The sequence below is a fragment of the Sinocyclocheilus anshuiensis genome, unplaced genomic scaffold, assembly GCF_001515605.1.
Source record: "Sinocyclocheilus anshuiensis isolate Anshui unplaced genomic scaffold, SAMN03320099.WGS_v1.1 scaffold794, whole genome shotgun sequence".
In the NCBI taxonomy this organism is placed as follows: domain Eukaryota; kingdom Metazoa; phylum Chordata; class Actinopteri; order Cypriniformes; family Cyprinidae; genus Sinocyclocheilus; species Sinocyclocheilus anshuiensis.
This window is the reverse complement of record NW_015547683.1, coordinates 240,181-266,457: the sequence shown is the minus strand read 5'-3', so window position 1 is coordinate 266,457 and position 26,277 is coordinate 240,181. Positions and strand designations below refer to the sequence as shown.

The 26,277-nt window shown below is 37.4% G+C and overlaps 2 protein-coding genes across 4 annotated transcripts in view; both read left to right on the top strand.

Annotated features, from left to right (window-relative positions):
- asphd2 (aspartate beta-hydroxylase domain containing 2) overlaps positions 1-6,820 on the top strand; it is a 9,159-nt gene extending 2,339 nt beyond the window's left edge. The window contains exons 1-4 of one of the 2 annotated variants that reach the window (XM_016505706.1): positions 813-1,118; positions 1,818-3,043; positions 4,137-4,250; positions 5,611-6,820. In XM_016505706.1, the coding sequence (XP_016361192.1) occupies positions 2,149-3,043; positions 4,137-4,250; positions 5,611-5,720 (1,119 nt within the window). In that variant the 5' untranslated portion in view covers positions 813-1,118; positions 1,818-2,148 and the 3' untranslated portion in view covers positions 5,721-6,820. Of the gene's footprint in view, positions 1-812; positions 1,119-1,817; positions 3,044-4,136; positions 4,251-5,610 lie in introns of those variants that run through there. The other variant, XM_016505707.1, reaches the window with a different exon arrangement.
- The window catches only part of cabp1a (calcium binding protein 1a), a 27,116-nt gene extending 839 nt beyond the window's left edge, over positions 1-26,277 (top strand). Inside the window, exons 2-8 of one of the 2 annotated variants that reach the window (XM_016505705.1) lie at positions 11,054-11,524; positions 22,779-22,809; positions 23,012-23,155; positions 23,240-23,349; positions 23,424-23,498; positions 25,712-25,784; positions 25,892-26,277. In XM_016505705.1, the coding sequence (XP_016361191.1) occupies positions 11,282-11,524; positions 22,779-22,809; positions 23,012-23,155; positions 23,240-23,349; positions 23,424-23,498; positions 25,712-25,784; positions 25,892-25,917 (702 nt within the window). In that variant the 5' untranslated portion in view covers positions 11,054-11,281 and the 3' untranslated portion in view covers positions 25,918-26,277. Of the gene's footprint in view, positions 1-10,596; positions 11,525-22,778; positions 22,810-23,011; positions 23,156-23,239; positions 23,350-23,423; positions 23,499-25,711; positions 25,785-25,891 lie in introns of those variants that run through there. The other variant, XM_016505704.1, reaches the window with a different exon arrangement.

Here is a 26,277-nt window from a genome sequence, read left to right as displayed (position 1 = left end):
CAGTTTCCAAGCTTACAGGTTCAAACAATGTAAAGCAGATTTCTGCACGAATTTGAAATAAATAAAAGCAAGAACTAATCGACGAAGACCATCGGAAATATAGTAACAACGCCACGTTAAAATTTCCAACCGAACCACAAAGCGTTACATTGTTACGATTCCATCTGTTGGGGATTCTTGAGCTAAACGCTCACGAGCGTGACGGCAGAGGAAGTTGTCCGTTTGGCGTACAATGCACCATGGGAATTGTAGGCCGTTGAGGTGTCACTTGTAAACAACTACTGATGCTTTTTATTATAAAATAACACGCACTCTTAGAGTGAAACTGTCGTATATCTTAACTACCTGGCAGAAGTTTAATTTACTTTGTTCTGTTTCGAGTGCTTAAACACTTTATAAAGCCTGAAGATTTGTAGATAAGCAAATTACGATGAAAGATAATAAGGGTTGTTGTGGTCAACGACTCGGTGTTTAAGGAATCGTTTGCGTGTAGGATTCAATGGCTCGCTCATAGCACAAAAAAAACTAATTCGCAGAAAGGCTCACTGAATTTGTCTTTAGGTGAATCTTTTTGGTGAACGCATGAAGATTCGATTCACTTGGATGATTCGAAATCCCCCCACTACTGCCCGTGAACACCCTCCTTATGCGGTTTACAACCTGCATGCATCAGTGGGCTGTATGAGGAGGCTCTATTTTAATAACTATTACACATTTATTATAATAATAATAATTATTATTGTTATTACTATTATTTTTTATTGTTCGTGTTAATGTGGTTACTAACTAGGAGCAGTATAGATATTAATAGTATAATGAAGCATTTGTTATGGTTTTAGTAGCCAGTCAGTCAGTTGTGCGTCTTTGTTATATAAACGCCCAGATTTCAGAGATGAGACGTCGGACGTCTGTCATGGTATTTTCTTTCCGGCTGTCTTCGGCATTATGGACGTCGCCTGACAGCGCTTTAGACATAAGGGCAGGACTAGAGACTGCAATGAAACACAGCGACAGGGAGGCGTCTGAGAGGAAAGTGTAGAGGCAGGATAACTGGCAGCGCCGGGCTGAACAACAGTCGCTGCAAATCTGACAAGACACGAAGTGCCGAGAAGCCTTCGGTAAATATGCAATTGAATGGGCGTTAATTAGCGCATTGACATAGTCCTTTATAGTCTTTGCATGCTTAATCTTATAATTTAAATGTTGCATTTAGGTGGTTGGGATTAGTTTTTCTTTGTGCTATATTATTGTACGCATTCCCCTGCTGCTGTTACTCTCTCTTTCTCAATCTGTGTTGACAGCCGTCGTGAGGTGTTGCATTAAACCTTAGGTTTGTTTTTGTGTTTCATCTCTACTAGCCTGTCAGGTTGCATTCCATCTGAAGGATCTTAATGCAACAGTAATGCAACAATTCCCTGTTGTCTTTATGTCAGGCAGTTAGGCTCTATGGTCAAATTTGTCCCTGCTGTAGGTTTGTGTTGACTGTCTGCATGCTTTTATTGCAGGATGGCTTGGAATACTCTCATGACTCATGATTTTAAAAAGTGCAGTGCCGAGGTGTTGCAAAGACTGAATTTCAAATGCCATACCCGTATGTGCTGCGGTCTCTATCAAGCTGCTTGTCGGTCTGTGCTTGAGTGTGGGGAGGGGGAGAGGTAGCCGAATGAGTGTGGGTGGTATATAGAAATGATCATGTGGTCAAACCAGGCCTTCAAGGCAGGTGTGATGCAGTTTGCCTCAACGGCAATGTTGGCGTAGTGATATTCTGCTGCACGTTATCACAAAATGTCTATATCTGCTTTTTCTCTCTCTCCCAGGTGCCCTCGGGTGCACTGTGTCCCTGTTGGTCTGGATCAGGAGGCAAGAAACAACTGAATTATCTCACAGCGGCACACTGTCAACATTTCCAAATGCATTGAAACAGAAGAGAAAAGCTTGCTTGCGTTAACCAAAGCGGTCGGCACGTGATCGAATTAGACTGCACAAAAAGCTCCTTGATGACAGGCAAAGGCTGTGCCACGTCAATAAAACGTCAAATCAAGCCTTCAAATGCACAATCCAACAAATAAGAATCTCTAACCCATATCTACATGTACGTCTGAGTGTGTGCGCTTGAGATAGAGTGTGTATGTATGTTCGTATGCAGGGATGGAGTGGTCTTTAGAGCGGATGAGGGAATGGGTGGCAGGTGGCATGCAGTCGGTGCGAGAGTGTGAGTCCAGTGCTCTAGGCACTGCTCTTTGTCTCGCCCTTCTGTTTATCTGGTACTGCTACCGTGTTGGATGCGAACACTCCGCACCCTTACTCCACGGCGGTTTCAGCCCTGAGCCACGTGGTGGGGCCGTTCCTGGTGGAGTTCTCGCCTCGGACCTCTCAGCCCGTGGAGGCTCGTTGAAACTCCGTCAGGTCGGCGGGGTTGGAGGAAGCGGAGTCGGCGAGGAAGAACTCAACGGCTTCGCCTACTGTCAGTCGCCCGAGTGCTTCCGTTGCGCCAAACCCGGCGAGGGCCTGAACCAGCGGCTCTACCATAGCCTGCAGGAGTACGCCAAGCACTACACCTGGGCCGGCATGGGCCGTGTGCACAAGGGCGTACGTGAGCAAGGCCGATATCTGCTCTGCAGCCGCCCGTCTATCCAAAAACCCGAGGTCTTCTTTCTGCCGGACCTTCCATCTGCTCCTTTCTTCTCACGGGAGGCACAGAAGCATGACGTGGAGCTCCTGGAAAGAAGTTTTCCTGCACTGCTGGCTGAATTTGAGAGCGTGTACCGGCTGCCGTCCAGTCGGACCAGCTCTTCACTTCCACTTGGCTGGAAGGCCAACAGCACACCTCGTGGCCAGTGGTGGACCTTCTATGTGGTGAACCAGGGTACTCCGATGGTGCTGAATGCCAGGCGGTGTCCACGCACGTGGAGGGTCCTCGGACAGCTCCGTACCTTTATTGCGAATAATGTGTTTGGAAACGCCTGCTTCTCGGTGCTCAGTCCCGGAGCCACCATCACTGAGCACTACGGGCCAACCAATGTACGCCTGCGCTGCCACCTTGGTAAGAGGTCAAAGGATGTGAATATATGTGCACTAGCAGTCGAAAGTTTGGGCACAGCTACTCATTGTTTATTAAAACTATTTTTCACATTTTAGAATCAAAGTAAAGTCATCTAAACTATGAAATATCACAAAAGGAGTTATGGAAATTATGAAAATGTATGGAATTATGCTACCATTCCAAATTTGGGATCAGAACTTTTTTGGCAAGAAATTAATATGTAAATTATTTCACAAGACTGCACTAAATTGTTCTAAAAGTAAATGACAGTAAAGACATTTATAATGTTACAAAAAATATTTTAAACAAATGCTGTTCTTTTAAACTTTCTATTAATCAAAGAATCCTGGAAAAATCATAATCATGGTTTCCACAAAAATATTAAACACCACAATTGTTTTCATAATAATCAGCATTCATAGTAATAAGAAATGTTTCTTGAGCAGCAAATCAGTATATTCGAATGATTTCTGAAGAATCATGTGACACTGAAGACTGGAATAATGATACTGAAAATCCAGCTTTCCATCCCAGGAGTAAATTACATTTTAAAATATATTAAAATAGAAAACAGTTATTTTTAAATAATAATACTATTTCACAATATTACTGTTTTACTGTATTTTTACTCAAATAAATGCAGCCTTAATGAGCATAAGAGATTTTTAAAAATCTTTCCAAACCCAAACTTTTGAACGCTAATGTATTTAAAACAAATCATTATATATTTGAGCTTGTTTAAATTCACGACCCACTCAAGCAACTTCATGAGGTGCATCCTGAGATGCTTTTTAAACCGTTTAGAAGGAGTCTTCATTTATTCTAGACACTTAGATACTAAAAAAATATTTTTAAAGAACGTTTTAGTTTTGTAAATGTGAATTTCATTAGTGGGCACAGTTTATATTTGCATCAAAGGTTTGTAAGATCATGAGAAACATAAATTCAGTTGAATGTCTCCAAACATCTGACTGGTAATGTAAGAGTTATATGTGAGTGCAGCAATATATATATATAGTGATCTGTGTGGCTGTTTAAGGTGTGTAAACCATTTTCTGTGTGTGTGTGTGTGTGTGTGTGTGTGTGTGTGCAGGATTGAAGGTGCCCTCTGGTTGTGAGTTGGTAGTAGGTGGAGAGCCGCAGTGCTGGTCTGAGGGAAGCTGCCTGCTGTTCGATGACTCTTTTCTTCACACTGCTTTCCATGATGGTGAGAAAAATAAATAATGTGTAGAATAACTATAACAGATAGTAGTGCATAAGGCGCCTATTCAGTATTAAGGAAAAAAAGCATGCAGTTGTTACGGATTTTTGATGCCCAATATATTTTTTCAATAGCATTGTGATTGAAATAAAGCCAATATTTGATATCACACTATTTAATTTAAGATATAAAGATTTAAATCCACACAGATGGACTGTTACGCACAGACTACATGCATTTTTACAGAGGCTATGCCCACTAGAATTTCTAACAGCTGGATATGACAAAGTTTGCAAGGTTCCTAGCATTAATGTTCATTAGATATTCAAAGACTTCTTTAAAATGCATATTTGCTGAATGTTGAGAGTATATGAAAACAATATCATAGCATTTGCTATAATATATAGCGTTCACTTATTAGACAGAACTGTTAAACAAAAAGAGTAAACTAATGAAGCTGAAGAATGGGAGTTCCTTTGCGTCTTCAATAAATCAGTTGTAACGAGCCCCGTTTAGGGGAGTTTACATAAGATGCATTTTTGCATTCATAAACAGCTACAGTAGTCAGCCCAAAACAATCCCTGCTTTAAACCACTCTGAACAGCAGCCATAAAGCAACACCCTGGCAACCACTCACAACATGTTGAAAAGATTTTCAGGGGCAAGAAAATAGGTTTTATTCACTAATAATTTCGTGGATTTTTTCGTACTTCCACCTAATTCATTACACATGCTTATGCACATTAATTTTTTCTTAACCTCGTTCTAATGTTACTAAATTTGGAATATTCTAAATGAGAAAATTGATGAAACGCATCCAAACCATTTCAAAATAAGGTTTTTTACAACAAACTTTCCTTTATAATCTTTTTTAACTCTCAGCAAACATATGATGCTCTCAAAAGACGTGCTCTCGTCTGAGAGACGTGCAGCAAGATCTTCAAGCAACGCCAAGTGTGCCATCCTGAAAACCAGCTCAGATACACTGAACACTCTTCATAAAGTTCACTAATTAGCTAGCTGTAACATACACGCATCTGTGTTGTACAGATAAACCTCTCAGATATAGTCTATATTGGAATATACTTAAGATCCAATATAAAAATGTAATCTAAACACGATTATAAAGCTATGCAGAGTATGTAATTTTTTTTTCGTATGTGTGGATTCAATTATTCAGTTGTAATTTTCATAAATTTAGAGTACAATTTAGTATGAATGTTATTGGTGATGCTATTGATTTGTGAAAATATAGCAGTTCGTTTGCAGATTTTATGCACGAATATGTTCATACGCACACTTAGTGAATGATACGCATTGTTTGTATTTACCACTTCCGTCATGAATTCCATATATGTGTGCTCAGGTTCTCCAGAAGATGGCCCAAGAGTGGTATTCATGGTGGACCTGTGGCATCCAAACGTGGCCGCAGCCGAGAGACAGGCACTGGACTACATCTTCACCCCTGGACGCTGAAAGAGAGCCGTAAAGAGAAAAGGGTCAACGATTTCCATTGTATTAACAGTATGAGATGAGTGCAAAGGGAAAGACAGAGTGTGGAGAACATAAGTCTCTTCCTCTAGCATACGTACCTTTACTCTCACGTTCCCTATTGGCACTGCTTCAGTAGAGACTTCAATGTACCGTCACTATTGTACATTATCAGTGTTTACAGAACTCTTCAAATCTAACCATAGCAAAAACCTGCTGGTGAACAGTGCTTGAGACGAAGCCCTCATGTTCATGTTGTTAGCTGCAGGGTCACATTTATACCCAGTGAGTGTCGTAGAATCATTTCACCTAAAGCATTGACAGTCAGCCGCACATGGAAATGCACTTTTAGCCAAGCCTGGTCATTACAGCCAGGTAGGATTGTATAGGAAGCACAGTACATTGTTTGGTCTGTACATTTTTACGGAGGTTAGGCTTACAGAAGCTAAGCTAAACAGTCGTAAAACGACATGCTGCAATGACAGGGCATTTGACATTTACAGCGAAGGAACGTGGATATATGGCAGAGATGTTATGCGAAGTGAGCTGAAGCACTACCAACTATTGTGTAAAATGACCACCATTAAACGCACTAGTGGCAAGTTATTTTGCCGCCACACCTAAGTCAGGGTTGGAGCGCTTCGATGGGGAAGAATACGAGCACATCAAATCAGCCTGCTTTCCACTTTACTCTTTCCTACCCTGAATTTTCGAATCATATCGAAACGCGTTATCAATCGCTTTGTATCTCTGTGAAACTTAAAGAGGGATACGACGCTTATTGTGTTTGGAAAACACAACGTTCTGGCTGTTAATATGTGCTAGGTTCTACCTTATTGTGCTTTGTCGTACTGCTTGGAAGCAGAGCTTTCGTGGTTGTCTCATCGATATTGGTACATTCCTTTTGTAAGCTGACAGGCAGTTTTGAGACCGTTTCGTGAGAAGTGACATTTTATATCATTGTGAGACTTTTGGAGTTGCAGATCAATTTTATGACAACGTTCCTACGTCCATGTTTCCAAATTGTGTGCCATGGACTCACTTTGCAATGGATGAGTAATTCTGTAGATTTAATAAAGAATTAATTTAACCCTTGTGCCATGCTGAAAATCCTTTACCTTACTTGGTTTTCCTGGTCAAAAATGACCAACCTTTTTAAAAATTGCTTGTAATTCTCTCATTATTACCACCAAATCTTGGATTCAGTCTTTTTGTCAACTTGTTTCTTTCAATTAGTACAGATTTTGTATTTCTTTTTGCGAGTGATTGATCATAGACCTCACTGATCTGAATGTATGCACCTCAGTTTGAAATCAATCAATCCGGTATCTCCAGATAATATATTATACCAGATAATATAGCATAATGAGAAGAGGGGGGGGGTCCTACAAAAGTACAACAAAAAAAATCTCCTTTTGAGGCGGGGGACTTAGTACGTTTTTGTCCAAAGTGATGACGACAAAAAAGAAGAAGGAAAAAATATTCTCTGGGTCAAAATGACTGGAACACAACATGAGGGATAATATCTTGATTTGTGTAATTTGTGGGTGCTTGTATTTAAATATGTTCAAAAATAGCATAGCACACAATAGTGTTTTGTATTAATGCAAATTAACTGGGTGTTTATGAACAAAGAGATCTGGCAACAACAAAATGTGCTTCTTCACAGGAACATTCCTGCTTTTCCGACAAACATTAACACTGGATGTTTGGAGGATTTTGTATATGGGGGTGGCAGATAGAGGGGTAGTGCTGCAAACAGCAGCCATTATCAGACTGCAGCTTTGGAGATTTACATAACTAACCTCTTTTGCTAACACAGAGGGGGGAGATAAATAGTAGATGAATGAAACGGCAGATGAAAGGCAGATGTAATCCACCTATGGTCTATATCTGTTCTCTGGATGGCATTTTGCAGAGGTTGCAAATCTAATATTCAGTTTATTGTTCGTAAGTCTTTAATAATACAGAAAATCATTAGAATAGCATTACAAGCAATACTTATATCCCTATAAAGGCTCACGTGATCGTTTTCTTATATTAATGGACTTCGAACCTACATGTAAAATGTGTTGATCCACTTTTGGCAGACACAGATGTTACCTTTCAGATGAATAGTCTGATTAAATACCTTTCTAAAAACTGAAAATGTATTTTCCCAAGCGGTCGGTTTTGTAATAATTTGGACCCAGGCCATATAAATTTTGCAAAGAGCACTATACATTCAAATGTGTGTAAAAGGAAACTTTACATACCGCACCACACTGCGCTGCCTTTTCATTGTTTTTGTGTGTAAACACGCTATTCGCTTTTGAGCTCGTGTCTCGCGTGAAACGGCGTTCGAAATTTGATTAAAATAATGTTTTTCTTTTTAAAAAACTCGTTCTGTGTGAATGTACCAGCACAGAAACGTTCAACTACCTATTGCAATATAGCATCATTGACGCAATGGGGAGTTAGACAGTCATTTCTCGGTGGACATGACAAGGGCGACTGTAGCAGCAGCTAATAACGAGTCTGGATGAATGTTTCCACTCATCTTCTGAAGGTGAAGGTTAAGAGTTTTAATTGGATGAGCAAGGCCTATGTCAGCACAAAAGGGCACATTTTACCAATAGCAGTGTCTGAAAGAGAAAATTGTGACGGATGTTGGAGGTTGGCAACATAATGGAGCGACATTCTGAAGCAGACGGACACTGCAGGGCACATTCTCTGAGCACTACAGCAGACAAGCTCTCAGTCTGTGCTTCAACACACACACACTACAACAACAACAACCATTTTTTTCCTAACAACCCTGCATTGCTGAATGCAAAAGATGTGAGAAAGGCAGGAGAAAAGTATGCTGAATAATATCAAATGAAATTTTGTATTACAATACGTTTATTTCGGCAACATTCATTCATCATTCATGAATATTTAGAACAATTTAACCATCTGTTTAGATATCTGCAAATTCAAAGGGCAGATATTACCACATCATAAGCCTGTAATTTGCATCAACCCCTGTTATTAAAGGCCTAACTAAAAAAGGCCTACGAACTAAAGGCCCTTTGCTGAAGAAAAAAGAACAAAACAAAAAACGGATATACATTCAAATGATCAGACCCGTTTAAACAAAAGGAAAATGAAGTAGATTTTTATGCATTTTGACTGAGAAATAGGTTAATTTTAAACTGAAAGATAATCAGAATCATTTTAGTAGTTTATACTATTATAATAAAAATCTAATAAAAATGTTAATTAGGCCTACTCTTTCCTTTCATGCATGTTTTGCTGCACAACTGCAGAAGAGAAAAATAATATCCCAGTCTCCTAATATTACTACGACCCTATATATATAGACTGAACTATAGCCTTGCCCTTTGGATTAATGTTGTGAATGTTTGCATACATTTGAAGATGGCTTTTAAAAATAAGGCTTGGAATGAGCAAGGCAGAGGTGGAATATTGGGTAAAATGTCATGTTTTATGCAGGTTGTCTCAGTTCTGGTTCATAAGGAATAAATGGACCATGGAGTGGCCTGAGGCTGGGATGTCCTGCACACGCAGCGCAATAGGATGCTGTGTTTAATCAAGTGAAAATCTGTGGGCGAGAGAAGAGAACTCCTCAACATGATGCATTCTGAAAACTTTATCACCATGGGGACACAGAGCACATTCTAGATGGTTGAAATCCCTGAGTGGATGGAGAGGCTTTTTTTTGGAGTTAATGAAAATGTGTTTTTTTAGTTTAAGGCAATTGCATTACCAAACACTTAAGACTGGGGAAGCCTAATGAAAAAAATAGTAAGAACTGAACTGAACAATAAAAATGTAAACACTGAAAAACATTATTAATCACTTTTCTGAATATCTGAATGCTGATTGTTGTTACAGTCCTACTTCATGGATCTGGTTACTTCAAGCCGATTATACATAGTATAGTATATTGCACAAACTGATTTTAGACTTTTGTTTTATTTTTATTTTATTTTAGATTTTCTTAGCAACAGTACATGTTGCCATGTATCAGACTCAACTCAAACTCAAAGTATGAATTGGTCATTAGTGGAAGATTTTGGGGGTTAGAAATACAATCAGAAAGTTTAGGTTATAAGAATGAAGCTGACATGATCAGTATTTTTTATGATGTAATTTTTATATTTGTCATTATAGAAGGTTGCTCTTATGAATAGATTTTTTAAGGCCTATACCAATTTTAAATGAAAGTGTGATTATCAGCATTACTCATAATTAAATATTAAATACACGTTTTTCATTAAACATGCATTGTAAACTATTATTTTATGTGCATTTTATCTGATAAGCCTGTTAGCTCAGAATTTTACATAGTACATATTTAACATATTTTCATTAAACATGCACTGTAAACTATTATTTTTTTTATCTTTTATCTGATAAACCTGTTAACTCAGAGTTGTATATACAGGACATAATTGAATATTAAATGCAAGTTTTTCATTAAACATTTATTATATGCTATTTTATGTATATCCGATAAACCTGCTCTGAAGTTTACACAGAACATGATTAAATATTAAATACATGTTTTACATTAAACTATTCTAATGATATTTTATCTGATAAACCTGATACCTGGACATTGGTCACAATGCATTTTTTGTCCAATCCAATTCTCTTTCGCATAAGTATCCTTTAGGCTATAAACAAATATCACAACTGAAGCTTAGACAATGAGAGAGATCCTTTCCATATGTTTTGGTCCATACATTGCATGTTGTGTTATGTCACCCACAGGCATCTGATGATGCACACCATACGTTCCGCGTGTCTTCTCTCTCTCTCTCTCTCTCTCTCTCTCTCTGAATCTTTTTTTGTTTATTTCCTAGCCCATCTCCCCTTACCTACGCGTCCTACCAGAATAGCGCTTATACCGCCTTACCGAGCAATCAGGTGGCACCAACTCCAAGAGGAGAAGATCTCGACAGCATCATTTCAAGTGCAACATGACATCGAAGAGGTTCCGATGTACTCTCAGCACTCCACACCGGGCTATTATATTCAAACGATAATAATGTGACACCTCAGAGGTCAGCCTTTACCTTCAAGGGCATTTTACTAGGCTGAAGATGAGTTTCACGCTCCCCAAAAGCGAATCGACGACCTCCTTACTGAGATCCTCCGCACCGGCCAGGAGCGCGGCTCAGCCGCCCGATCATCCCGGAGTCCGGCGGATACACCATCAGCGCTCCGCGGCGGCGACATCTGGAGCGGAGACGGCGGATTGCGATGCGAGCTCGCGGAGACCCCTTTGTCACCCCTCACTGGTCGGTACCCGGAAAAGCTTAGAGAAGAGCCACCCACAACACTCCCACTCCCATGGACACGCTCTTTCCACGGCTCACAGTCAGGAGGACCTGTCGGAGCTTCCGAGTGAAAGGGAGCGCAAGACAGCCAGGCGACACCACCATCATCATCATCACCACCATCACCACAACCGTCATCATCACCATCACCGCCACCGATCCACCCGGGACGACCTGCCTCAGGAGCCCCGACCCAAGCACTCTCACGCCGCTCGCATGCCCACCAGAACTCAGTCTTTCTCCGAGTCCAGGGACGAAACGGCTCTCTTTTTTGAATCACCTCAACTGGCTCGACCGGGGTCTTCATCGAGCAGAGAGGCGTGTCCAGCCTCCACCGCCTCATCCTCGCCGGTGCCCGCATCCTCCAGCCGCTCCTCCCGGAGATCGGGGAGGTCCAGCGCAGCATCTTCTGAAGCAGACTTCAACCTGCGGCCGTTCCTCAGCTCAGTGTTTGGACAGGTAAGGCCTGAACACGCGATGAGAATACCAGTTTTATAATGGGTCTTATTTAAATAGCTGTAAGATGCTTTTATGGGGCCCAACAGACATCGACATAAAATTTATGCTACGAGTAAATGTCAGTAGACAGTCGTGATTTTAGTTAAGAAAGCCCTAAACGTCTTATAGGTAAAAGTACGTAGGCTATAATACAAATGCTTACAGTTAACTTACCACGTTTAAATGGTTTAGTCATTGAGCATTGTAATGAGAAAAAGTTTCGTATAAATACTCGGTTTTAGAAGGGAACGCTTGATAAAAGTATCGCGAGATTTGCCTATACTAGTAATAAAATCAGAGTTATGGTATGTTTAGAGGCAGGAATAGGTTTGAGTTAAATAGGTATAGGGTTTCAGTTATTTTCATGTGTTCCATGAGAATTAGAGTCTATCGAAAAGCTTTTGATATATTTTGTCCAGCCTTATCAGACACAAATGCGTTGAAAATCTAATAGCCATGTTCAAAAAAGTTTTCAATTCAATTCAAAATGGTGGACAGGCAATGCCATTTTGTGCAGAAAAAAATGGATGTTATCATATTCCATATAATCAAATGAATCAAAAGAGGGCAAAATTAATCAGAAAGTTTCAAACATATTATCAGTTTAGTGTTTTTAAGCTGGTGCTGTCACTGAACCTTTCAGGTACCCAGGGCACACATGTAACAAGTTTTGTCATATGCATATACTGTCTTATTTCATCAGTACAGTAAGCAAAAAAGAGTAAATTCATAGTATTAAAAAAAAATAATAGGTGAAAAGTTCACGGATGACCAACTACTTCCACCAAGATTCTTCGAATTCAGGGGACACTTTACTATTCCATGAGGCCACAAAAGACTTGTGTTGTGAAAAGAGTTGTGAATGACAGTGAAGCAACACTATTGAGCCTGGTATAGGTCACGTGACAGTGGCGGATATAGTACGCCGGATTTCATGCATGATACCCAAATTCATATTATATAGAACATACTTTTTAATGGTCACAAATAGACAGTATGTGATTTCAGGTGCAGCTATAGTGTTGTTTCAGTGTTTTTTTTTCCACAAAATCGGCTATACTGGGCAGAGACGGTCAACCTGCACATATATGTACGGCCAAAATCCTTACGCAGTATGTCGTCTTCCTCGTTAAGATGCATTAGCATTAGTCACATTAGCAACATTTCTAAAAAAAAATTTCAGAGAAATTTTGCGGGCCAAAAAGGTCCCTTGCCTATTATTAACATAAAGCTCACCCCGTAGCAAAATCTGTGTGAAATGTGGATGTGAAAATCCCGATCATGTACATTCCTATTGAAATCATTGGATTTTATCCACAAAAATTTGCAAAACAATTGTAAATGTGACCACACCTTATAGCTGAACTATCCTGAAAAATGCTGTTTTGTTTGTGCTTATAGAAACACAATTAATGATGCCATTGTCAGATATTACTGATTTGACATATGATATTGAAACATAATTTAGTCAAATTATTGTTTCGTAGTAAAATTATTTAGTTCTTTCCCCATTCAAATCTGAAAATAGCTGCCTATGGGAATTACAAAAAAATGGCCGCCGAGACTTGTTTATCATTCAACTCTATGTGACCCGATGAATCTAAAGAGACGAGTATCATGATATCTCGCACACAATAGTTTGGCATTTGATACCATATTATGCAACAGTATCTCTATACTGTGTACCTGAATCTGCATGTTTAATTGACTGAGATGATTTTTTCATTAAGAAATTTATGATAAGGAATATTATCAGAATGAATATTCATTTATTTTCACAATGTGTCCCAGAGTTTCATTCCTGATCGAATGCTTTCTGACAGTAAACAGCTGTGAGCTGCCACTGATTAAATGTGCTCCTCGGAGGATTGGATGTCTAGAACGTCGTGGAAGCTTGCCTTCGGTACACGTATCACAGAACTTTGAAAATCAATTGCATTAATAATAAAGGAGTCCTTTGCTGGAAGGATGAGCTCTGGGCGGGAGGGTGCTCCTTTGTTGCTTTAGACATCGAAAGGCTTGAAGAATACAATGTCTGTTTGTGAAATGCAAATCTTTTGCATATCCGATTCCGTGAGATTCGGTGCATAAATGATTAAAAGCTGTCTGATGGCACCGCCACAATAACTTTGATGCTGTGCTGTGGTTAGAAAACAACAGACACAATCACACACATTCATTTGCAGCTACACTAATGTGGTCATACTATTATCGGTATCCCAGAAGCTTTTAAAACTGACATATTGCCACATTTTAGAATCCATGTTAATAAGATAAACCCCTTTTTGAGGCTGGAAATTAACTGGAGGGTTAGTCATAAAACATAAACCAGATCATACCCATGAATTATACCCAGCTTCAAGGTCAGAGCTATTCTCAATGTACAAATAATAAAAAGCACCACTTGTTAGATTAAAGGGTAAAATTAACTGGCGGCTAGTTAGAAAACATGGGCAAATGAGACCAATTATGAAATTCGCCTTCAAGGTCAGAGCATTCCTGACTGTAACCCTCCATCTGTCATTGTTTATACTGTGATGGTCCATTTACATTTGCCTCAGTGTTTTTTCTTTTTTCTTCTCGAAGGCCCTGGTTATTATATAGGCCTTTATAACCTAATTTGCTACCTAGTTAATATAAAGTCACTATTATTCCCTGTACTGCATCATTCAAGTCTAAAATGTTGGAGTATTTAATTGGCATTCATGGAGGAATCTCACATTACTGGGAGAAACCTTCTGTTTGCAAGTATGTTGTTTAGGCTGACGCTGTATGAATCAGTGAGGCTGGCTTACAGTCTCTCACTGGGTGTGTGTGTGTGTGTAAACACAATTTACCAGAAATGCAGTGTAATAGGCTTCAGATCACAGGGGTGACACATTCCCTATCGGTCTGTCTGAATTCCCAACACTTGTATTGATGGGGTGTTGAAATAAGACTGACAAAAATGTCCTTGGATGACAATGCAACTCTTCCCCTCCATAAATCTTGTAGATGTTAAACCAGATATGGTCTCCACTTCCCTTTAGTGCCATTTTTAGTCTCACACCCCTTTGTGCATCATGCACTGTCGTTCCTCTGATATGTTTTTGTGTCTATTGTCAAACACGCCCCTCCTTCTTTTCTCTTACTAATGTGTTTTTTGAGGTTACAATGACCTTGCCATGCTCTTCTGGGACATCAAGAACCAGATACTTGAGAGTGAGGGTGTGAAGATGAAAAGATGAAGGAAATTGAATGGATCTAGTGTCGATATTGTAGCCGAAGTGTATATATGATGAATGTGCAACAAATTATCTTTGTTTTTGCACAGTTTTTGCAGACTACTTGGATTTATATAATATAAAAAAAGGTCCTGTGATCCACTAACAATCTATTCAGAGTGTTTACTTGCCTATAGATGCTGAAATAAGTGCTTATTTGCTGTAAATGTAAAAACTCATCATTATGAAAGACTTTTCATTCATTTTAACATGTTAAAGTTTGGTTTAAGTGAAGAAATACTCTGGAAAGAGTTGAATATGGCACCAGAAATTTCACAGAACAGAACAAAACTGTACTTTATACAACCCCATGTACTATTATTTTTATATATTCATTTTTCACAGGTGATTTACCTGTTTGAAATACGCATTGAATTGTGTTTTAGGGTTGAAGGAAATGTAGGTAAACTTAACAGAAATGGCATATATTACTATATACTGTATATATATATATATATATATATATATACATATCATATTAATTCCATGAATTCAATATTCTATGTACTGTAAGTAAAACACTTACATTCTAGATGCTGTCAATAATATAACTACGAGGATTCGCAAACATACAAATGCGTAGATAATTATAACATAAAAGTGTAAAGACTGAAACACAAATGTTATCCTGTCAGATTCAAGTCTTAATAAAAAGAAGTAGCGAAAGATTGTTTCTTTTGAATTGTGACATACAGCTGAGTGTAACAGATTATTAAAAAAGAAACACATGTGGGGACTTGGTTCTATAAACCGGTTGTTGCTTGGATGAAGAGAGTCGACTGTAAGAAAGGGTTTAAGTGGGCTGAATGATTGGAAAATTCCAGCATACGCAAACGCAAACAGTGATGCCTGTCATTACACTGTTTTTCAACATTACGATTAAGAACTACAGGCTCCAAAAAAAAACTTTAAAAATGAAACATGAATTTTCTTGTCATGCCAACTTTAAACATCATCAGACTATATGGACAGAGCTCTATAGGTTCACCTATTGTGTAATGATCATACATCATTAGATAACTTACGGTGACAAATTCATCATTCTCTCAGTCAAGAAGTGTTTATACGTATAGGTTCAATGAATATCTTCATCTCCTCACACATTCACAGGTCTCTCTTACCAGTTTAATTGGTCTTTCTCATGTCTTTTTTATAGCATACATTCTTTAAAACAAGTGTTTCCCAACCTTTATGTCTTCATCGGCCCCATCTGTAAGGCTCAAATATCCTTTCATAACAAAAGGATATTATAGTCAAAAAAAGAACAATCAATAATTTGGGTGGAAAACAGTCTCACTAAGTAACACATATATTCTATTATGAATGTCATCCATAAAATATGTATAAAATATTTTATAGTTCATCTAAAAAATGAAAATTTGCTGAAAATTTTACTCACCCTCAGGCCATCCAAGTGGGTAGATCAGTTTCTTCATCAGAACAGATTTGGAGAAATGTAGCATTACATCACTTGCTCACCAATGGATCCTCTGCAGTGAATGGGTGCCGTCAGAATGAGAGTCCAAACAGCTGATAAAAACATCACAATAATCAACAAGTAATCCACTTGATCCACAGTCCATCAATTAACATCTTGTGCAAACAGCTGATAAAAACATCACAATAATCAACAAGTAATCCACTCGATCCACAGTCCATCAATTAACATCTTGTGAAAAAAAAAAAAAATCCATCAAGACGTTTTTTAACTTCAAACAGTTGCTTTTGGCTAAAATATGATTCCAGAAACCATATTTGGATTTGGATTCCAATATTGCTTCCTACAGTGAAAAAGTCATCTCGTCTAAATCAGGAGGGAAATATGCACAGATCAAGCACCATTTACAAGTGAAAACAGTCCAAATTGTGGAATATTGGACTAATATTTTGGCCAGAAGTATCAGTTTATAGTTAAAACACCTTATGATGGATTTGTTTGTGACATTAATTGATGGATTTGAGTCGTGGATTACTTGTGGATTATTGTGATGTTTTTATCAACAGTTTGGACTCTCTCTCTAAATGTCTTTAAATTTGTTCTGATGAAGAAACAAACTCATCTTTGATGCCCTGAGAGTGAGTACATTTCAGCATTTTTTTTTATTTTTGGGTTTGGACTCTCTCTCTAAATGTCTTTAAATTTGTTCTGATGAAGAAACAAACTCATCTTTGATGCCCTGAGAGTGAGTATATTTCAGCATTTCAGCATATTGAACTATTGTTTTTAAAAGGAACTACTGAACAAAACATGATTAGTTATTTTAATCTATTAATTTTCTTCTATTTTAGATATTTAAATTGCCACACATATTCAAAATCTTTCCAACAAATACCCCCTGGAAACTGCTAAAGTGCCCCCTGCTTGAGATTCAGTGTTTAAAAAAAATATATATTTTCTCAAGTCTTATCCTGTTGCAATAATGCACAGCATTATGACCTTAGGAAATGCTTTTACTGTTGAATTTTTTGCCTATGCACATTTTTGTTTTTGTACAGGTGGAAACAGGTGTACATTCAAGGATTCTGTAAGACATTGTGTGATAATTTGCATTGCATTGCAATGAGTGTGAGTTTGAGTGCATGTTGAGCTTGTGACTGTGTCTGCTGACAGGATGAGAGGTGACAGTTAAAAGTAGGTTGCACACTGAAGTTCACAGAGAGCTTGAAAAGGGGATGGAGGGATAAATAAAACCAACATATCAGAGGAGAAGAGGCAGAGAAGGGCTTCTGCCCCTGAATCTGTTTCTCAGGATGAATCATTTCATGGAGAAAATCGAGGGGAAAATAGAGATGGATGGAAGATGACAGATAAAAAGATGTGCATGTGTGTGTGTGTGTGTATGTGTGTGTGAGAGAAAAGTGAATCACAAAGTGATTTGTAAAGAACAAAACAAGAGCCAGAAAATAACATTTATGTGTGTGTCACAGATAACCAAGCAACATAAACCGAAGCATCATTAATTGGCCTCTGTATCCACTCAATAAGCTTTGATGTCATAGTTATGGCTTGCATATAAAAGCATGGCTATGACATTTCTGAATGGTTTATGAATACTTTTAAGCTCACAACAAAGGACAAGGACAGTTGCACAAGTGCAACCTGCAATAATATAATTTGAGTACTCAGATGGTATCCCATGTCAAGTCAAGTCATCTTTATATAGTGCTTTATACAATACAGATTGTGTCAAATCAGCTTTACAGTGTCAAACAGGAAAATAGTTTGGTGCATTCAAGTCATGTTGGAAAGATTTAATTTATTAGTTGAACACATGAACATGAACAGTTGTGGGTGGTGTCAGTGGGAAAACATGTTGGATACAATGTATGAAGTGTCTGGATTAATGGTAAATTTGTTAAAATTGATTAAATTATTATTTTTTATTTATTATACAATTACAATAAAATATATAACCATTCAATTTACAGCACCTTCATAAATTGAATAAAAACAACATAGCAAAATCATACCTGATGCACATTCTTCATTCATTATTTTGTATGTAGAGTTAAAATGGAATTTAATGCAGAAAAGTTTATTAAAACACACCTGATGTGTCATAATTACTGAAATACAAACTTTCCAAGAGGACTTATTAATGCATCAGTATTCACAAAGGAAGTATCCTATTTAATTAATTGTTTGGATAATGGCTTAATTTTATATTCATAAAGCATATGATATTTATATTGTCATATTCTATCGATAATTCAGTTTATTATTGTGTTATCAGAAATAAAGCAACTAAAACTGGTTCTGCTTATTGGCAGTTGTGAGTTTGAGTTCCAATTTTCAGGTCCTTTTCTGGACCAAATTTCCCCTCCTGTGATTTCCTCTTTGTCCTCCTATCTAAATAAATGCAATAAACCACTCATCCAGAATGTTATGTTAAGGATTTTTTAAAGTGGTGAGAACGAGACACTACGTCCTCTAGGGGTCGCTATGGGGAAACCTAGAGGACGCAGTTCGAAGTTCCCTTGAAAGGGAACCAGAGATTCACTGATCTATAAGGTACTTCAAAAAACACAAGGATGTCAATGCAGGACTGAAACAAGGCATGTGAACAATCTGAAGCTACGTGTGTGGTATTTTTAGCTGTGTGTATAAATAATTGTTTGGATTAGAAACAAGGCCTCCAGCTGTGAGAATGGTAATATGTCTGAATGAGACCCACTCTCCTCCCCTCCTCTAAACACACACACACACACACACACACACACCCACCCACACACACACACATACACAGTCAGTTTCTCATTTAGACCCTCCTCTATCCTCTTTGCAGAGCTTTAGCTTTTTATTATTATATTGTATTATAATTCATTTATCTTAAACCACTGCTTTTCTTCTGCACATAAGACTAATGAAACTGATAACCCTATTTAATGATGTCTACACTTACAGAAGAAATATTTCTAACAAAAAGATGAAAAATTCTGTTGCTTCATGATGTTTTCTCCCAGCGTGTTTGAGATCTAAGACCCATTTTCTTGTGCCCCATTTTTCTGTTGCTACAGTCAGGGTTAGAGTGTCCTAGTTTTAGCTTATCAGTAAAGACCATCACATTTTTGTACTATCTGGGCATACAGACTTTGTATGAAATCAGGCTTTCAGGGAAATCTTTGAATAATCTCAAAGCCTCCATGAATGCTGACTAACACGCCATAATGATTGTGGAAGCCTGGTAACCTCATTCTGCTCGTAAAACAAAGGAAGGGAGTGAATTTACATTTTGAAAGGTGCCCCAGTTATTTTCACTTGCATATGTCTTGGTTCAAGTTTCACGTCAGTTTCAAAGATATTGAAAGAGGAACTGAATACATATCTAGTAGACAGTATATAATGGAGATTTGGAGGTGCTCTGTTGATTTGGACAAGTAAAAATACACCCAGAACATCCGAGCAATCATATAGCGACAAACAGGCACAACATAATTGTATTTATTAAATACATGTTCAAATACATTTATTTCTTTTATTTCATTTATAAATAGCTTTAAATAAAATAAGTAGTGCACTCAGCAGACATTAATGGTAACATGTAAATTAACTTTAATTCAAGTCAAAAATATTATACAATATCAACCCGATTCAACCTAAATACATTCATTCATACCAACAAAGCTCATTTATATTGGTTAAATCAGGTATAAATATCTAGATTACAGAAAAATCCCAATTTAGTCCATAACTTAAATACTTACTATATAGAAAAGAACACACGTGTGTTCATGTTGCATACTGATACTTTACTAGAGTTCTAGAATTCATAAAGTTAAGGATTTTTTTTACAATGTATCATCTAAGTGATTTGAATGTTGACATATTGTCTCTCTCTAATCTACGAGCTGTTTTTTGAGAAAACACATTTCTGTCTTTTCCCCAAATTGCTATAACTGCAAATATGTCCCATTGTGGCTTACACAATCAGACTGAGTGCATTAGCTGAATGATCTGGTTTCCCAATGCTATTAAACCAGATAATGTCTTTTCTATGTCTTTGGTGTTTTTTATTGTCTCTCTGTATCTATCTCACTCTCGCTTTCCCTTCCTCTCTGTTTATAGTTGCTGTGAGAGTGTATAGATCTGAAGAGCCAGTCTTCACAATGTGTTCAGTAAACTGTTATGATGAATGAATGGAAAATGTTGGCTGGATTGCTTATTTTTATTAATGGGAATGTTTTCTTTCTCTATCTGTCTTTCTCACACATAGGCATACAGCCCTTTCTCTGTGACATTCACAACATATATGGCTGTGTGTATAGACATAAATAAGCAATGCTTTGTGAGTTCATGCGTTTGTGTTATGAATAAGAACAATGTTGAAATGGATATACAGACTTGACTTACTCTTCTTAATGGATGGTTTTGAGTATAAGGCTTAATTGTGACACCCAATGCAGAGAAAAGTGAGAATAGTGCTGAATTAGATGTTAACATATCCTTATTGTTGTGATTTGTGGGCTTATATGAACATGTTCCTCTTAAATGTTTCTTAGGAACCTCATTAACGAGGTGTTTCTGTCAGTGACTCTGTTCCTGAGCTCCTGGTCGAACATAGCATGAGCTATTCTCTGTTATTCACCCTCAGGAGTGTCTGTCTGCTCAACTCAACACAAAGTATCTGTCATCTTTATAGAGCATGTTTAAGAGCCTGGGGGGAAAAAGTGTTGGAAATGTGTAGAAGAGTGCAGATGTAAAAGTTTTTTTCACAAAGAGACAGACAAAGGGAGGAGGGACATTTTTAGGGCAATGGCCTTATAATATGTTTTTGAGCTATAGAGAGGCATGGCTTTCTAGGACATGGAATTAAAGCACAAATTAAATTACCAGAAAACCAGTTGTAGGTTCTCATAATAAAATGTATATACATAAAATACATAAAAATACGTAAAATATATACCTTAATTCACTGTAAGTCTTTTAACCTTTTAATGCATATGTGTTTCACAATCATTAATATAATATATAATATTAATATAATATATTTCGGGTAATACCAATTTGTTTTGTCATAGGCAAGATATTTTTTTTTAAGAAATTGCTTTTCTTATGAACTTTCTATTCATCAGAGAATCCTGAAAAAATATGTATCACAGTTTCCACAAATGTATTCAGCAGCACAACTGTTTTCAACATTGATAATAATAACTTAAGAAATGCTTGAGCAGCAAATAAGCATATTAAAAGGATTTCTGAAGGATCATGTGACACTGAAGAATGATGCTGAAAATTCAGCTTTGCCACCACAGCAATAAATTACATCTAAATTATATTAAAATAGAAAATAGCTAACATAATAATACATCATGTAAACTAATAAAATATTGTGAATTAAAAAATGTAATATCTATAGTTAAAAATTAAAAATCAATGTAGCCTTTCTTTTGGAATTAAATTGCACACATGTTGCCAAATATATAAAATACTTATATATGATTTCATTTTATTTTATTCACAAGTGTTTTTTTTTTTTGTGTGTGTGTGTGCATTTTTTTGTGCAAAAACGGTTGAGGAATACTAAGGGCTCTAAAACCACAAAGTGAATGTAGTAGAGGGGGTGAAATGGGGTCTCAGGTCACTCATAACCCTAAATATGCATCTACGTGCTATGCATATGCCAAACAAATGAATGAATATGCAAACTCTAATTTAGACTCAACAAATACACAAACACTAACACAGACCTGCTGCAATGTCATGCACATTGTGAATGATGTTTTACTGTAAATACAGTCCACAAAAAAATACTTGCTTATGTGTGGCTTTGCCCTGGAATGTTTGATGCTACTTATATAAGCAATTTAGCTTTTCTTATTCTGCATGCTGCCGCGTAGGCGTATGTATTTATGTAGCATAAAATGCTGCTCCTTTGTTTTGGTCTACAATTTAGGTTGCATGTTTTTGCATGTGTGTGTGTGTGTGTGAGAATGTCATGGTCTTACGTCAGTAAAGCCTGCATGTTTATACTAATTTCTTCCCCCATGAATGCTACAGCTTCTGTTCTCCATCTTTCTCCCTCTCTTTCCTCCATCGCCTTTAAAGGTTGTCACTGTTAGGTGAAGACAGATTGTTTCTCTGTCTCACTTGCCGGGATTTGTTCATTTAGCTGTGACGCTGGAGAAATGCCATTGCCATGTGACCAGGACCACCTCACCTTTTAGTAACGCGCATTTGCTCTTTCTTAACACTATAAAACGAGCACTAACTACACGTTGATTGACTTTGAACGACTAGAGGCATAAAACAATAGCCGCTATGACTGGTTTGGATGCACCATTAGTTAAAGGTTTTTTGGTAATGGATCCATCTCCAGAAGAACTTCATTTCCTGGATGGCCTTTATTTTATTGTGAGGAACTAAGGTTTTGATTTTTGGGTGTTATGTCTTTAAAATTTGACCTTTGCTAATGTTGTTTTGACCATTTCTTCCTCATCTTTTGTTGTTGCAGAATCGAGAGTTGAGACCAGAGGAGATTGATGGTAAGTTTTTCAATCTGTTGTTATTAGATGATTCAAATTCAATAGTTTATTTAGCTACTTTAACTTCTTCAAACCTGTATAAACTGAACTACAATAATAAAAACATTCTTATTGTTTTATTAGAGCTCATGGTTCGCTTAGTCTGTTTTTTACTGTGTGTTAACATGCCGTTCATGTGTTTGGTTTGTCTCGACGAGTGAAGAGTTACGAGAAGCGTTTAAGGAGTTTGACAAAGATAAAGATGGCTTTATCAGCTGTAAAGACCTGGGGAACTGCATGAGAACTATGGGCTACATGCCCACCGAGATGGAACTAATAGAACTGAGCCAACAAATCAACATGAACTGTAAGCTTATGTGTGCACACATCCATTATCATATCAGCCATGTCAATTCATTACAAAATACTGACATCAGTTTGTTTTTCTTAGTAGGTGGACATGTGGATTTCGAGGACTTTGTAGGGTTGATGGGACCTAAACTACTAGCAGAGACAGCAGACATGATTGGGATAAAAGAGCTGAGAAATGCCTTCAAAGAGGTGAGTGGAGAGTTCAAAAGATTGTAATATAAAAATATAAAATAAAAATAAAAATTATATATTATGCCTTACAGTTTGACACAAATGGAGATGGCGAAATAAGCACAGGAGAGCTAAGGGAAGCTATGAGGAAGCTGCTGGGACAACAGGTTAGTGCTTTTGGTACATTTGTGAGAATGTGCTTAAAATGACATGAAAGTGACATTACTATTTTCTAAACGTATGTTATTGATCTAATTGTGAACGATTCATCCATGCATACATTTTTTTAATTTGAACCTCATGATGTTTAATCGAAATGTTATAACTTCCGGTGAAACAACAGACTTTTCTCTGGTGATGTGTGCAGGACTTCTCCAATCATTTCATCCGCTTAAAGAGTTAGTTCACCCAAAAATGTAAATTAGGCTTCGTTTTACTCACCCCTGAGGCATCCTAGGTGTATATGACTTTCTTCTTTCAGACGAATCCAGTCGGAGTTCTATTAAAAATTGTCTTTGATATTTCAAGCTGTTTAATGCCACTCAATGGGTGTTGCATTCCTTCAGTCCAAAAGACGTGAAATAAAAAGCGCCCTTCCATAAAAAAAAGTGTCTCACACGACTCCGGGGGGTGAACAAAGGCCTCCTGTAGCGAATCGATGCGTTTCTGTAAGAAAAATATCCATATTCAAAACGTAATAATCACTTTAATCTAGCTTGCGCCAGCAGTTGTACACAGAAGCAGTTCCGGGGGAATGACGTATGAGGTCAGCGACGCACACCCATTTTTGGGTGAACTAACCCTTTAAATTCTGCCCCTTTCATACAATTGACTGCAAGCTCGCATTAAGATCTGCCTCCATCCACTCAACATCTGATGAATAAAACCAAGACTCCCTACATTTTTTTTGGATAATCTGTTTCACTCAAATGTATTTCACAATACAGAACAAAAGATCTGTCTGTCTCAAAGCAGCTTTAAAGGGATAGTTTAACCAAAACTGAAACATCTGTGATTGCTAAATGCCCTGATATACTCCCTGTGAGGTTCTGTTTCATTCTTTGTTTGGGGGAAAAAGAAATTCGAAATACACGAGTAGCTGTGTACTGTTAACGAACATCCCAATGCTACCCATGCTGCTAAGAGGGGCATTTGGATGAATTTCTATTTAGATGAATATTAATTTAGATTAATATTAGTAAATATGTGCTTTCCTCTCAATAACAAAATAAACAACAAAAATGGCCGTGGTGGGTTAAACAGCAGTTTCAAAAGCATGTGATCATAGAGATGTGGATATGTTTGCTTTACAGTATTAAACATAAAAAAACAGTGTCATTGCCGCTTTCAATTAGAATTACAACTTAAATACGAAAGCAGCTCTCCAATGTGTCCATGTTTTCACTCATATTTTTACTGGTTATGTAATCGCCGCGGACCAATGGTAGTTTGAAGGTGTTAACCAGCCGAAGCAAACTTTTCTGCGAAGTTCGCTTTGGCGAGCTGTTTTGAACTCTACAAATTAACTGCGTTTTGACCTGATTTTGTTCAAAGTTACATCACACCAGTTTATTCTTTGATTTCGCTTAAAGTATATTGGGGCCTTATTCACCCTCATGTTTTCCCAAACCTGTAATGCTGTTACTAAGAAGAATTCTGAAGAATCTGCATACAATTCTTTTCCATACACTCCTAAAAATAAAGACTCTTTATCGGCATTGACTGTTCCATGACCAACCTTTAATATTCGTGGAACTTTTCCATTCCACAAAAGTTGTTTATAGTGGAAAAAGGTTCTTTAGATTATTGAAATGTTTTTTACACTAAGATAATAATGGTTCTTTAAGAACAGTTCAGTAAAAGGTTCTTTGAGGAACCTAAAATGGTTCTTCTGTTGAATTGCAACTTTCTTAAAAATAAAGGTTCGATACTGGCATCAATGGTTCCATGAGGAACCTTTAAAATTGATGGAAACTTTCCATTCCACAAAAAGTTCTTTATATTGGAAAAAAATGTTCTTTAGATTATTAAAATGTTCTTCACACTAAAATAAAATGTTCATACTGAAAGGTTCTTTAAGGAACCCAAAATTATTATTTTATAATGAGATCTAGTGACCATGTTTGGAAACCAAAAATAAAAGCAGCATTAAAGTGGTCCATAAATTGTGTTACAAAGTGTTATGAAAAATTTGTTTGAGGAAAAGACCAGAATCGTTCCTTAGAATTTCTGAACCAAATCACCCTGAAAGGAACATGCCCAACAGAATGATTCTTTCATATACAATAACATATTTTGGGGTTCAAAATGACAGAATTTTCATTTTTGGGTGAACGGTTCCTGTCATCTGATTTTAACAGCATATTCCTGTGTTTGTTAGGTTGGTCATCGAGACCTAGAGGACATACTGCGAGACATTGACTTGAATGGAGATGGCCGAGTAGACTTTGAAGGTAAAAATCTCAGAATCACTACGTAATAATAAAAAAGCAAAAGCAGGCATAAATGTGCAGTAGTTTTTAGTTAAAGTCTGTGTATTTTTTTGGTCTGTGCCTTTTAGAGTTTGTGCGAATGGTGTCCCGCTGAGAGGGCAGCGTTCATATGATGTCTCCAACAGAAGAAAGTGAGATGCTGTACTGCTTCCTGCTGGTCAAAGTAGACAGACTATTAGACTACTGCAAGAAAAGCCTTGCTGAGCCAGTGCATGGTATAAAAACTGAAAACTGGACTTTTTGGAGAAAAAAAAATCATGCACACACACACAAACAAAAAAGTATACACTTATACTGTAGCCAAGAGTCTCTGCACTTTCAACCATGCAAGACCGAACAATATTTGTTTTTTACATGCACATTTGAAGAAGAGTACCATGCTTGATTATGGCAATACTACATTAAGTGTTGTCCTTGTTGTCCCGTATAAATGTGTCTCTGTGTGTGAAAAAAA